Below are 13156 nucleotides of genomic sequence, written 5' to 3' on the forward strand. Positions count from 1 at the left end.
CCGCATCACAAACAGTATGAAATAATTCAGCCTCCTCCAAACTTTGTGGTTGGCTCGATTTCTTTGACAGGAGACTTCTCGCATCATGGCATTCTGATCTTGTTCCTCCAACCGTTAATGCTGCAGCATTGTTCACACATAGCATCAATGCAGAACTTTTCCAACTTTTCAACTCTGTAAACTGCTAGATGTGTTTTGTCTGCATTTTGACAACGGTTCGTGGAAACCTATGACCTCCTATATTAAAAAAAATGCGGTTCAATTCGTGCCAAAGGCTGTTTATGTGCAAGCACCTATGGACAGACAGCCTCCAGATGATTTCTGCTTGAAAACAGCATCTTTCATCCCTAAATAAGGCCACCCCCTTTAACACTCCCTGTCACTGAGAAGTGCAATGCTGCTGAACCTAATGAGCTCTTTCTCCGGCTGGAGAAAGTTTGGCTAGCCTTTGGCATCTGACAGCTCTGGTTCTGGAGCTGTAGGGGGGCTGCAGGAGGCAGAGAACGGCATCTGTTGTTGTGTACAGTTCAATCAGTCGTTATACAGCCTTCAGATGCCGCTCATCGCATGAGAGATGAAAGAGGGGGTGGGAATGTGGAGGTAAAGAACGGGGTGTTTCCTTTCTCACTGCTGTTTGTCTGATAATTTCAGCTTCGAAAATGAAAAGTGTCATCATTTACTCCCCCTCGTGTTGTTCCAAACTTGTATGACTTTCTGCGGAGCACGAACTATATTTTGGTCATACAGGGAAGGTCAATTGGGTCCAAAACATTTGTCAAAATTTCTTCTTTTAGGTTTAGCAAGCCATACAGGTTTAGAATGAATTAAAGAGTAATAAAAAAATGTAATGCATTTGCTGTAAATGTAAACAACTTGCGATGTAGATCAGTTTGTTTCTTCAGAACAGATTTGGAGAAATGTAGCAAATGTAACTAATGGACTGGAGTCATGTGGATTATTATGATGTTTTCATCAGCTTCTTGGCTTGTTCTGATGGCACCCATTCACTGCAGAGGATCAATTGGTGATGTAATGCTAAATTTATCCAAATCTATTTAGATAAAAAAAGAAACGCATCTACTCCTTGGTTAGCCTGAGGGTGGTTGAGAGACATTTTTGGGTGAACTATTCCTATAATACGATTGGTTACCAGGCTCCTAAGAGTGAGCTTGAGCTAAACTTCTCATTATCTCTGTCTTGGGGGCAATCAAATATTTAGGAACGTTTACACACTTTCTTACAGATCCTGATTTTATTAGGTTTTTTTTCTCAAATTGCTACAGGCAAACTTCTAGTTGATAAATTTTGTTCACTTGCAAATGATAGCATCTCCCATATCTGGTCTTTTGCAGGTGTATCCTGGTCTGATGGTGACGGCGGGCCTGATCCACTACATACTGAATCTGCTTCATGTGACGGTGCACATACGAGATGTCTGCGTGTTTCTGGCCCCGGTTTTCAGTGGCCTGACCGCCGTTTCTACCTTCCTATTGACGCGGGAGCTGTGGAACCAGGGTGCCGGCCTGCTGGCGGCGTGTTTCATCGCCATCGTACCAGGCTACATATCACGCTCTGTGGCCGGCTCGTTTGACAACGAGGGCATCGCCATTTTTGCCTTGCAGTTTACCTACTACTTATGGGTGAGTTAGTACATTTATTCATCTTCGTTCATCAAAACTAACAAATTTAATATGAAATTAATAATAATTAAACTGTACAAATTTTGTGTCAAGTCTTCTGAAGTCATTTATCATTATTTACTGTTAATTATGACATCTGTAGTTGATCCAATCTAGTTATTGAATTCTTTAGTCAGAAACATCTGAATTATTTGTTCATGAGTCTGTATATTCCAAGTTTCTCTGGTTAAATTCTTTCTTACAGTGATCCTCAAGGGAACGGCTCAGTGGAAGAAAATATTATCAGTGAATAACTTGGCTGTTTATAACGGTTATCGTCTTCAAAGGACTTTTGAATATAGCGCATGAGTCATGAGGACCGGTTATATGATGTCCATTGAGAACTGTTCTAAAATGACTAAAAACCCATTTCAGCAAGTGTTGCGCTGTCCCACACTGTTGAAATGATGAATTAACCTTGATAGACATTCATCAGGTTTTTTCAGCTGAATGTCGAGACAGCTGGAACAGATGCAGTGGCAGCATACTTTGTCTCTTTTGGCACTTGTGAATTTTAGCCCATCTCTTCTCTCTGGAGCTCACTGTCAGCTGAAACGCCAAGGACTTTGCTGTCAAGCTTTACTTAAACATTGAATTTCCTTGGTCTCTTTCTTATCTCTGAGTGTTTGTCATCTTGGCTTTATTTGAGGTGATGGTATCAGACCCTTTGTTTGGGATTAGTGGAATTAACTTAAGTGCGTCCTCTCCACACAGGTGAAATCAGTGAAAACCGGCTCTGTCTTCTGGACCATCGGCTGCTGCCTCTCGTACTTTTATATGGTGAGTTTTCATTGGATTTTTTTATGTTTGGGTGGTTTATGGCATTTCATTTCTATTAATGTTGCTTGGTAATACCGTAGTAAATGACCTGGACAGCTTTTCCTGCCACTGCCTATAGGGAATTACTTTTCTACTTTTCTACACTTCTTTTCAGAAGTTCAGGTTTGGTAAGATATTTATATATTTTTAATAGAAGTCTCTTATGCTCACCTAGGCTATATGTAATGAGCAAAAATACAGTAAACTGTTTTACAATTTGGTGTAGTTTATTAGCTTTGATATATATATATATATATATATATATGTATGTGTATGTGTGTGTGTGTGTATATGTATGCTCCTCTGATCACGATCGGCCGATCGTTAATGCGCATCTCGTCAGTAAATCTAATCAGTGGTAAATTCCATCAGATGCGTGATTTCACATAGAGCAGCTGTTACTACACAGAACCGTTGTTAACTGAGAAGTTGCGCAAATCCACATTCATTTTCGGCGTTTATTTGCGCATCTTTTCAGTTAACAACAGCTCTGTGAAAGTGACAGCTGCTCTATGTGAAATCACGCACCTGATGGAATTTACCGCTCATTAGAGAACCGGCTTATTGACGAGATGAGCATTAACGATCGGCCGAGCAGCCCTATATATATAATTAAATAGAGAGAGAGAGACACATACTTCAGCTAAGGAAAGAGGGTTGTGTACTAATGCAAACAGTCAAATTTTCTGTTTGTACAGTAAACAGGTGTGTGTGAGAGAGAGATCATGAAGACTTGTATTTGGGATATTCTGTTATGTTATACCTGTTAAACCAATGGGTATTACTTTACAATAAAACCTCATTAGTTGACCTTAATTGATGCATTAACATTCACAATGAGCAATAGCTACATTTACTACCGAAGTTATTAATCTTTGTTAAAAAATACCACTCTTAGTTTCAATTTTATAAACGTGTTATTAAATATTGGAATACCTAAGATTAATGAATGTGTGTGAATGAACAGCAAACAATCAAAACATTTTCAAACAATATCTAGGGCATGTTGTAGTCTGGATTAAAATGTAAAAAAAAGTTTCAAAATGAATAGCATTCAAATCTGAATGACTATTTAAATCTATTTAAATACATTTTAGCAGCTGCTTTATTTATGGAGTTTCCAGGGTAACAGCTGCAGTTTAGCACCATCTGCTGTCAAAGAGTGATTTTGCTTTCATTCAGCAAGTCTCTCACGTGTTCCCCATGTGCTTGTTGGTGCTTGTTTACATCAGAGTCCACATCCGTCTTTCATTGCAGCATACAGCTGTGTTGTGCATTGTGACAAGTTGATGAAAAAAGTATTCTTAAAATGCATCCCAAATTCTGAATGTATAATTATTAACGGTATTTAGTGTCCACGATAACAATATTGTGCATATTTGTTACTGTGATGTATCACATTACCAAATACCAGCACATGTCTAGCGTGATATTCTGATTAGGTGCTCAGATGCTCTTATTGTAAATGTTGTTTTTTTTTAACAAGCTTACTACTACTCTAGAAAGGAGTAGTAAGTAGAAAAGAATAGCATTTATTTGAAATGCCAATCATTTGTAACTTTAGAAATATATTTAAAGTATTAAGAAAATGTGCTTATCATGGACCTTTGAACAGCAATGTGTAATGTGACCAATGTAGTCCAATTTGCTATTAAGTTAGTTGTGAAGTTGTAATTTTTGCTGAATCTGTCAAAATGACTATCAGATGAGTTGCAAACAAACTCATTGGTCTGAAACGGCCCATTTACCTACTGAACCAATTGCACGCTTTCAGAATTAACATTTGATTCACTCAATAAATCGCAAGTTATCACTTGGTTTTATGAATTGATTGATGAACTTTGTTTTAAGCAAGTTTCATGAGATGTAAAACAGTGTTATTCCAATGAAATATTGTTGTGTTATATAAAGTTAAGGATCTGGAATCGTAAGCTGATCCAGAGTCATTAAATTCTTATGATTTCCATCCATAGAGTTCGATGTTCTGGGGCTGGTTGCAGGTCTCTCTTGCTCTTTTCCAACCCATTAATATGATATGTAAAATAAATGAAAAAGCAAACAGCACCATGCATCCATCACGCCACCCTGGTGGGAGCCATGTGCCAGTCGGTTATGAATATCAGCTATTTCTGAAACTTGAGCTTCTTTCCCTGGAGGAAGGCAGCGCTCATTAATAATGGAAGCCTACAGCCCTGCCCAGCCCCCAATAGTCTCTGGCTTTCCAAATGTGTTCATAAACATAAATGACACCAGTGCAATCGGAGCCATCTGCTGCATTGAGACCTTGGGGTCCAGTACGGTCCGATATGGCCCAGAGACGCTACCGAGGGTATGAGTTGAGAGATGATCTCTTGAATGGGACATCCTAAGTGACCTAGAAAAGAGCAGAGGTTCCAAAGGCTGAGTGTGCTAATGGAGTTTTCTGGTAAATGTGGTGTATCATGGGGCTGAGAGTCAGCAGAGACCTGGGCGATATGATATAACTTGGTCATGACACACTGCGTTTCTTTACCCTCAGTGTTTGGTTATTCAGAACAGTGGTATATTGTGTATATATGGGTGTTAGAGAAAGAATGAGAGAGAGCTTCCAGCCATGTGACAGTGAGTTAGGCCGTTTACACACTGCCGTTTTTACGATGCATCAGATAACTATGCAAATCCATTGATATAAATGGGAATAGTGTTCTGTTGTTCTGCTGCTGTATTTCTGCTTTATTTACATTTAGAACACCTCTTTCCATGGCATAAACTAAATGCATCTTTCTTGTCAAATGCTCTGTCAAAGTGTCGTAGTGGTGTAGGCGAACTAAAGCAGTTATAAGATACAACATGCAGTCAAAATATATTTTTTATATAAACAGGCGAGTGAAAGCTAACAGTTTATTAACCAGTGGCTTATATCAGATATTTAGTTGCCCAGTGCAAAATTTAGTTGGTTCTCTTTTCTAAACTTGTAGTCTTTTTATTTATTTTTTTTGGTTGAGTATATAAGCCTTTTCTGTTTTTTGACAATTGTCTTGTTAAATATAGTTTTAATTTGATTAATTAATTTTTTTTGTTTGGTTTAATATTATTATACTCTGACCCTTTAGTCTTGATGTAAAACTGACTTGAATGTATTGGCAAGTTTAGGTTTTATATGTTAACAAAAATAAATGTCATACATTTTTTATCAGTTTTTGAAAGAAAGAACTAATTGTATTCAATGAAAGTGAAATGTCACTTCTTAACAAACCAAAAATTTTTTTTCTCCGACATTTTATATTACTATATTATTCAAAATATGAATAACTTCACATGATAATGATGATTAATATTCACAACCACTGTCTTTGTTGTAACCCAGATCCTTGAGATATGATAACCTTCTAATTAACATATTGAAGTATTATCTGATTCCTAATCTAAGGATCCTAAAAAGTATCAGGAGTAAAAATATTTCAGTATTTAGCTGGGTTTTTTGTGTGTTTGTGTATAACGTGACGTGTTTTTGTGTTGCAGGTGTCTGCGTGGGGAGGATATGTCTTTATCATCAACCTGATTCCTCTCCATGTTTTCGTCCTGCTCCTTATGCAGCGCTTCAGCAGGAGATTGTACATCGGTGAGTCACCTGTGTTGTGTGTATGTTTGTGTGAGCATCTCTGCTTTTTGTATGAAGTACACACATCACCGCCCACACAAAAACGCCACGTAGTGCATGTTCTCCAATACAGCAATGAAGCGTGAACCTGCTTTTTCCCACTTGATTTTTGATTTGGGCATGCAGAGATGCTTGCGCAGCCGTGATCGCTAAGAGCTTGACAGCATGAGTCTCTCATTGCATTGACAGCAGCATTTAAAGTTGATGTTTAATGATACATTTTTTCCGCCCACTTCACTCTTGCCTTCACAACCAATCACATATGCAATGCTGATCTGAGGATGCATGGATCTTCATGTCCCTGAAAAGCCTTTGAATCCAGACTTAAACGCCAAAACAACATGCTAACCGTGTCAATTAGGACTTCTAATAGCACGAACAAGCTTTCTGCAAAGCGCAAAAAGACAACAGTTCTTTTCCTTCAAGAGCAAAGAGTAATTTTGTTCACTTTGATGGGTTACGCCATTTATTTTTTAGGCGGATGAATAATTAAAGGTGCAGTGCTTTTGTGAGACTTCTGAGTGAGCACTCTGATAAAAGAATGGGGCCTTGTGCCACTGGGCTGATTTTGTTTAAATCTTTATTAGCCCCTCCCACTCTGCAGCAGCTGCCCTGTGCAAAGTGCACTACTGATGGATGCTGGGTATTAACTCCGTTCTGGAAAGTTCTTGCACTTGCCGCAGGTCCCACTACACATTTGCCATGGCCCGACTCCACATGGAGGATCACTGCCACCTCTCCTAATAGATCATAGTGATTAGATTAAGTAGCACTGCTCTCGGTTTATGGGGCCGGGGCTTGGACAAAGAACAGCAGTCATGTTCAGAGATGAATGGAGAATGGTGTAAAACCAGTGGGATCTGGTTATTGCGTTTCTGTTTCACCTTGCTGTCTCCTCCTAGAGTGACATCTGCTTTGCTAGCCTCAGACATAATGGTAAAAGTCTATTTAATGACTGTTAATATATGTCTTGGCCACAAAATGGCCCATGAGGACATCATTTTGAGAATCCAGCATTTAGTTGATCCTGAAAAGTGCTCATTGTCGTAGTTGTAAACACTACGGCTTTCTTCTGTGACGATGGGGTTTTGCATTACAGCATCTTTGTTTCCAGGCGGAATGTTAAAGAACGCAACACATACGTCTCCCGGAGGTCCCGTATAATTCAACCAATCCAATGATGACTTCAAAACTCCTGAAGTGTTTCCAATTTTGTGTGCCGAATGCATCGGACAAGTGTTGTCAGTGCCACGTGATCCTTCAGAAGTGAATGTGATGTGCTAGTTTGGTGCTCAAGAAACATTTCTTGAATATCAGGGCATCAGTTATGCAGATTAACATTTTTGTGGAATATTTTTCAAGATTCTTTGAATGGAAAGTTCAAAGTACACAGTATTGCAATGGAGATGTTTGTTAACCATGTAAATCTCTGTACTCGGTTTAATGCACCCTTGCTTGAATCAAAGTATTTCTTTTGGAAAAAGATTCTTTCTGACCCCCAGCTTTTGAAGTGTAATGTAGTGTATTGCAGTTGAAGTTCGGTAGTCTTTGTCCATTACATTAAAATAAAACAAAAAATGTGTCTATTGATTTCTAGGATATTTACTGTACAAACCCTTAATTGAGACCCAGACTTTCATTTATAGGGATAATTCACCCAAAAATGATAATTGTCATTAATTACTCACCATCATATCCTTCCAAACCTGTAAGACCTCCGTTCATCTTCAGAACACAAATTAAGATAATTTTGATGAATTCTAAGAGCTCTCTGACCCTCCCATAGACAGCAATGGAATTACCACGATCCAGAAACGTAGTAAGGACATTTTGTACGCAAAAAAATTCTATTGTTATTCTCGTTGTTAAAAATTCTTATTCAACAATTTATCTCTTCTGCATCACCCTGGTGGATTTCGGAGAGTATCCACTGAACATAAACAATGTATGCTGTTCTGAGTCAGCTGCGCCACGTGCAACATTTTCTATGTTGTTTACACTTTGATCTGAATCAAAATAATGTATCTGCATGGTGCAACTGACATACATTGTTTATGCACCAGGGTGACATGAAGAACACACATGGTTAAAGCTGTTGGTTTTATTTTCTTTTGCGTAGAACTAAGAACTGTTGATTCTTGGCTAGAATAAGTGGAGATGTAGGCCAGATTTTAGTCCGATACTATGGATATATTAGCTGCTTTCACGCTGCAGGAAGTAATGCACGTTTCAGAAACTTCAGAAGTAGTCCAACTTGTCAGAATATTTCTGAAGTTGCTGAAACTCGCGTAGTCGACATCCAGAGAGATTTCGAGTTGTCAGAATATTCTTTGTTCTTTCTATCGTCTCAGATTTGCATGTCTCCTCTCCATCCTTCATGTTGACAACATAAAACCAACAGTATCCAAAGAGTAACAAAAGCGCAGCTCCAATCCTGGCATCTTCCATCGTTGTCCTTTGTTGTTGCTGCTATTGTGTGGTGCACAGAAACGACACAACTAGATTGCGTCACCACAGGGTACCTACTGTAGGTGCCAATGCGAAAGGAAAAGTGTGTAGTTCCACTTCCAGGTAGTAAGTTCCAGAACTAGATATTCAGAAAGCCATTTTTTGGACTCCAGACCTTTCGTTTTCGTCACTAGTTAGATCAGCCCTTTTTAACTCTTAATCTCTGCTCTTTTTCCAATTCCTTTTGAGAGTTTATTTTACAAAACCGCCCGTCAACTGTCCACGGATGAGAAAATGCTATGGTTTTGTTTTTTTGTGTGTGTGTGTGCATGTCTGGAGTCTTAGGTGTGTACTGTCTTATTAGAGCATCCCGTTTTAGAGTGAAGATGGTCTGGTTTGGCCCTTAATTGATGCTTCTCAAAGGCTGACAGCTCATGTAGTTGCTCTGTCACAAGCGGCTTCAGTTTCCTCTACTGCGCAGCTGTATCACCGTCTCATGTACACACACTCGCACCATTGTGTTTTGGACACTCTCTTCTGACAGGCTGTCAACACCTGTCTCTCAGGTAGTGGTCCACTTCACGAATCTGTCAGTCAAGTGTTGCACAGGTGACAGACTGTTACGGTTGTCATTCTTCTAGGCATGACTGCTCTCCGTCACTGGCGTGTCAGCGTTTCTCTCCGTTTTGTTTTATTGTGCAGTATTTGTCATTTTTGGCTAATAAGAAAACTTTGATATCTGGTTTAGAAAAAGAGGATTAATACTGTATGTATATTGTGCATTAAAATAGTTTATTTGTTGTGATATATAACCGCTTCCTTTCAAAGTGGACGTTTCTTGATCCAAAATAAGAGTGTGCATCTTTTAGTACAATTTTTGTTGTTGTTTGACTCTTTTACTCAACTGCACTTGTATTGCTGGGACGGGAGCACAGATTAGATGGCATTTGGGGACATTCGAGGCCTCTAGTCTCCCTACACAACCCCGTTCTGCTTCAGGCAGACCCACATTCCACTGCTGTCATTGGACAATTGTAAATCCAGAACAAAACTGCAATGAACTCAATAGCTTCTTCTGCAGTCAAATTGTGGTGGTTCTTTAAAGAGACTTTTTTAAATTCATTTACTTAGCAGACTCTTTTACTCACAGCAATTTGCAAATGGGGAGAAAAGCCCAGGCAATTAATCATGGGAAAATAACAATATTAAGAGTGCCTCAATGCAGATTTTGAGAGAGTGCGAAGTGGTACAGAACAGTGGAAATATTATTTCGGAAACCACAACGTTTTTTTTTTTTCATGATCACTTTATGAATAGCAAGTTTTTAAAAAACTTAATTTAACACTTTTGTAGTATTGTAAATACATTTTACTGTTTTTTTGGACCTATTTAATGTACCCTTGCTGAATAAAAATAATTTCTTTGTAAAAGAAGAAAAAAAAGGGTACATTTACGGATTAGTAGATGATTTTATTTTTTTCATTGTAATAACATTAAAATAGAGGTTCATAAGCAGTTCATCACAGTGATAAAGGATTGTTCACCTTATAAGAGAAAATACATTTACTGATTTACTCGACCTTGGGTTGTTCCTGACATCATAAAGTGCACAAGTCAAAGTCAACTTTCGGGATACATTGTTTGTGTACTTACATATGTGTGACAATCTATCACCATTCATTGTAATTCCTTGGAGGACATTTTTCTTCAGAATTACTCCTTTTGTGTTCCACTGAAGTCACATGGGGTTGAACATAATTGCGTTGAGACAATATTGACTATCTTTATTTTTGGTGAACCATCCCTTTAAGTGCTCACGTAAGAGCCCTTTTTATTGAGACATATCACAATGGCCATCTAGGGACACTAAGTTTGATAGTTCTGGTAAACATCTTTGCTTTAGATAAATTTTGATTTCTTTTTCTGTTTCTATTTCAGCCTACAGCACTTTTTATATAGTGGGGTTGGTGCTGTCCATGCAGATCCCGTTCGTTGGCTTCCAGCCCATCAGGACGAGTGAGCACATGGCTGCTGCAGGTAAGACTGGACACTGGTCTCAGATCATCTCTATCAACTCAAATCCATAAACTCATCCCATAAGAGCAATGGTTTATGTGCCATTAGATGAGCAGCAGGAATTTATGACCATTGAGAAAGAGTCTGACAAAGTTGAGTATGTGGATTAATGGTGCATGTGTGTGTTTGCAGGTGTATTTGCACTGCTTCAGGCTTACGCCTTTCTGCAGTATCTGAAGGATAGACTGACCAGGCAGGAGTTCCAGACATTGTTCTTTCTGGGCGTTTCTCTGGCAGCGGGGGTGGTTTTCCTTACTGTCATTTACCTGACTTACACAGGTGAGTGCAAAAACACAACAATTAAATCCATTCCATTCCACCAACAGTTTTCTTGACCAGACAATAATTAGGCTTGGTTTAAATAAGCCTTTGATTGAACCTCAATTAGTCCTAGTGGGATAAACTGTTCCAATTTTCACTTGAGATGTCCTCTGGACAAGAACAAGTGAGAGAGGAAAAAAATAGATATTTATTAATTATATGTCATGTTTGCTATTGTCTGAAATTAGAAGGCATCTATAACATGTAAACATTAAATTATTCCTATAATGACAAAGCTACATTTTTAGTAGACATTATTTCAAGTCTTCAGTGTCATATGATGCTTCAGAAATCATATGTTGATTTGGTGCTCAAGAAACATTTCTTAACAGCGTTAAAAATGGTTATGTGGCTTAATATTTTTGTAGCAACTAATTTTTTTTAGAAGGATTTATTGATTAATGCAACGGTAAAAAAGAACTTTTATTTGAAATCAAATATTGTTACATTGTCTTAAGTCATTTTTAATCAAGTGTTGACTAAAAGTAACTTATTTAAATACAAATAAAATGTTGCTTCAGTGTCATTTACCTTCTATGTATAAATCTTACTTTAACATGCATAAACGTTAGTAGCTTAACAATATCACTTTTGTCATGTTCATCATATATATCAAATATATGTTTATGTACTAAAAATGATGTATTGTTTGCTGGTTTAAAGGTTTGTCACAACTTAAGCCATTGATATTTCTTACCCCACTCTGTATCAAAAGGTCACTGGAAGACGTTTTATTATTTTGCTAGATTGTCAGTAAATAGATTGCACCATAATAAATTGTCACACTGCGTGACTGATTTGAGGAATAATAAGCTGCTGTTGTTTTTCTCAACATGATATTAAAAAGCTTCATTGCTGTTTACTAGTCACGTAGAGGACACAACGCTGATGAACTATGAAACACTTTTTATTTTATTCTGACATTTGAATAGCAAATTCTTAAATTATATTTTGCCCTTGACTAAATCATCCAAACCAAACATCTTTCAGTAAGAATGGAGAAAAAAGAAAAACCCATCCACACCATCACATCCAATTTTCTGCCTTCTCACCTGAATACAGCGTGACACTATGACCTCAGCCTCTTAACACCGCACCTCAGCCGGTATATATGGAGTCCGGGTGATTTGCTTGTATTCCCGTCGCACCCGGGGCTTTCATTAATCTTTCTGCTGCAGGGCCTCGTCTGGAGCAGGCCTCTGAGATCTCATTAAGCACTTCCCTCTGCTCGCCACGCTGCTTTTCAAACCGAGCGCAGACTCGCGGTGTAGATTAATTGAAAACGTCGCCGGCTGTATGTGTGGTATTAAGGTTCACTGGACGTAATCCAAGCTCGTCAGCTCCTCAGAAGTTGCTTGAAAGTGCTCTTGAGTCAGTAATGGTTGGGTGGTTTGCGTGCGGTGTGTTTGCGTTTAATGACTCCGTTATGTTAATGTGCTTTCAGGGTACATTGCTCCTTGGAGTGGGCGTTTTTACTCTCTCTGGGACACAGGGTAAGTATGCCGTACAGTTTACTTTGCATATACTTTTTTAATGTGTGTGTGTGTGTGTGTGTGTGTGTGTTCCATCGTATGAGCAAGTTGCTAATAGGTCATTAGCACACCCTGTAAAGCGGCTTAACAATAAAAGACCTGATTTTGTCGGTAGCTGCCTTCAGTTGACATTAATTCACGCCGCCATTGAAAACCCACATCTAGTTCATAGTATCTGATGACAAATTGTAATTGTTATTTGCCTTGATGTAATCACGTGTTAATAGAATTTTTGTTAAAAGAAATTTTTGGGTAGCACTTTCAAATTCTCACTATTAACTAAATTCTTATTATCATGCCAATTATTAACATACTGGCTTTTTATTAGTACTTATAAAGCACATTCTGTGTGACCATATTCTACATTCCTAATCTTACACAATGCCTAAGCTTAATCAGTACTTTACTAACTATTAATAAGCAGCAAATTACGAGTTTATTGAAGCAAAATTGGTTGTTAATGGTTTAAGTGAGAATTTGACCTTAAAATAGTGACACTATTTATTTTTTTAGATGTACAATAAAATATTTTTTTGTTCATGTCATTCATTCTGTCAATTTTAATGAAATTTTATTTATTATTATTATTTTTTTTAAACAAAGCGTTCTAGTTGACTATCACACTCTTGCAAACTTTAACC

The 13156-nt window shown here is 38.0% G+C and overlaps 1 protein-coding gene across 1 annotated transcript in view; it reads left to right on the top strand.

Annotated features, from left to right (window-relative positions):
- The window catches only part of stt3b (STT3 oligosaccharyltransferase complex catalytic subunit B), a 40868-nt gene that overhangs the window by 19822 nt on the left and 7890 nt on the right, over nucleotides 1-13156 (top strand). The window contains exons 3-8 of the mRNA XM_026283690.1: nucleotides 1353-1640; nucleotides 2394-2459; nucleotides 6000-6099; nucleotides 10525-10623; nucleotides 10795-10941; nucleotides 12428-12476. Of these exons, the coding sequence (XP_026139475.1) occupies nucleotides 1353-1640; nucleotides 2394-2459; nucleotides 6000-6099; nucleotides 10525-10623; nucleotides 10795-10941; nucleotides 12428-12476 (749 nt within the window). The remainder of the gene's footprint in view (nucleotides 1-1352; nucleotides 1641-2393; nucleotides 2460-5999; nucleotides 6100-10524; nucleotides 10624-10794; nucleotides 10942-12427; nucleotides 12477-13156) is intronic.

Source organism: Carassius auratus, chromosome 16 (assembly GCF_003368295.1).
Source record: "Carassius auratus strain Wakin chromosome 16, ASM336829v1, whole genome shotgun sequence".
Classification (NCBI taxonomy): Eukaryota; Metazoa; Chordata; class Actinopteri; order Cypriniformes; family Cyprinidae; genus Carassius; species Carassius auratus.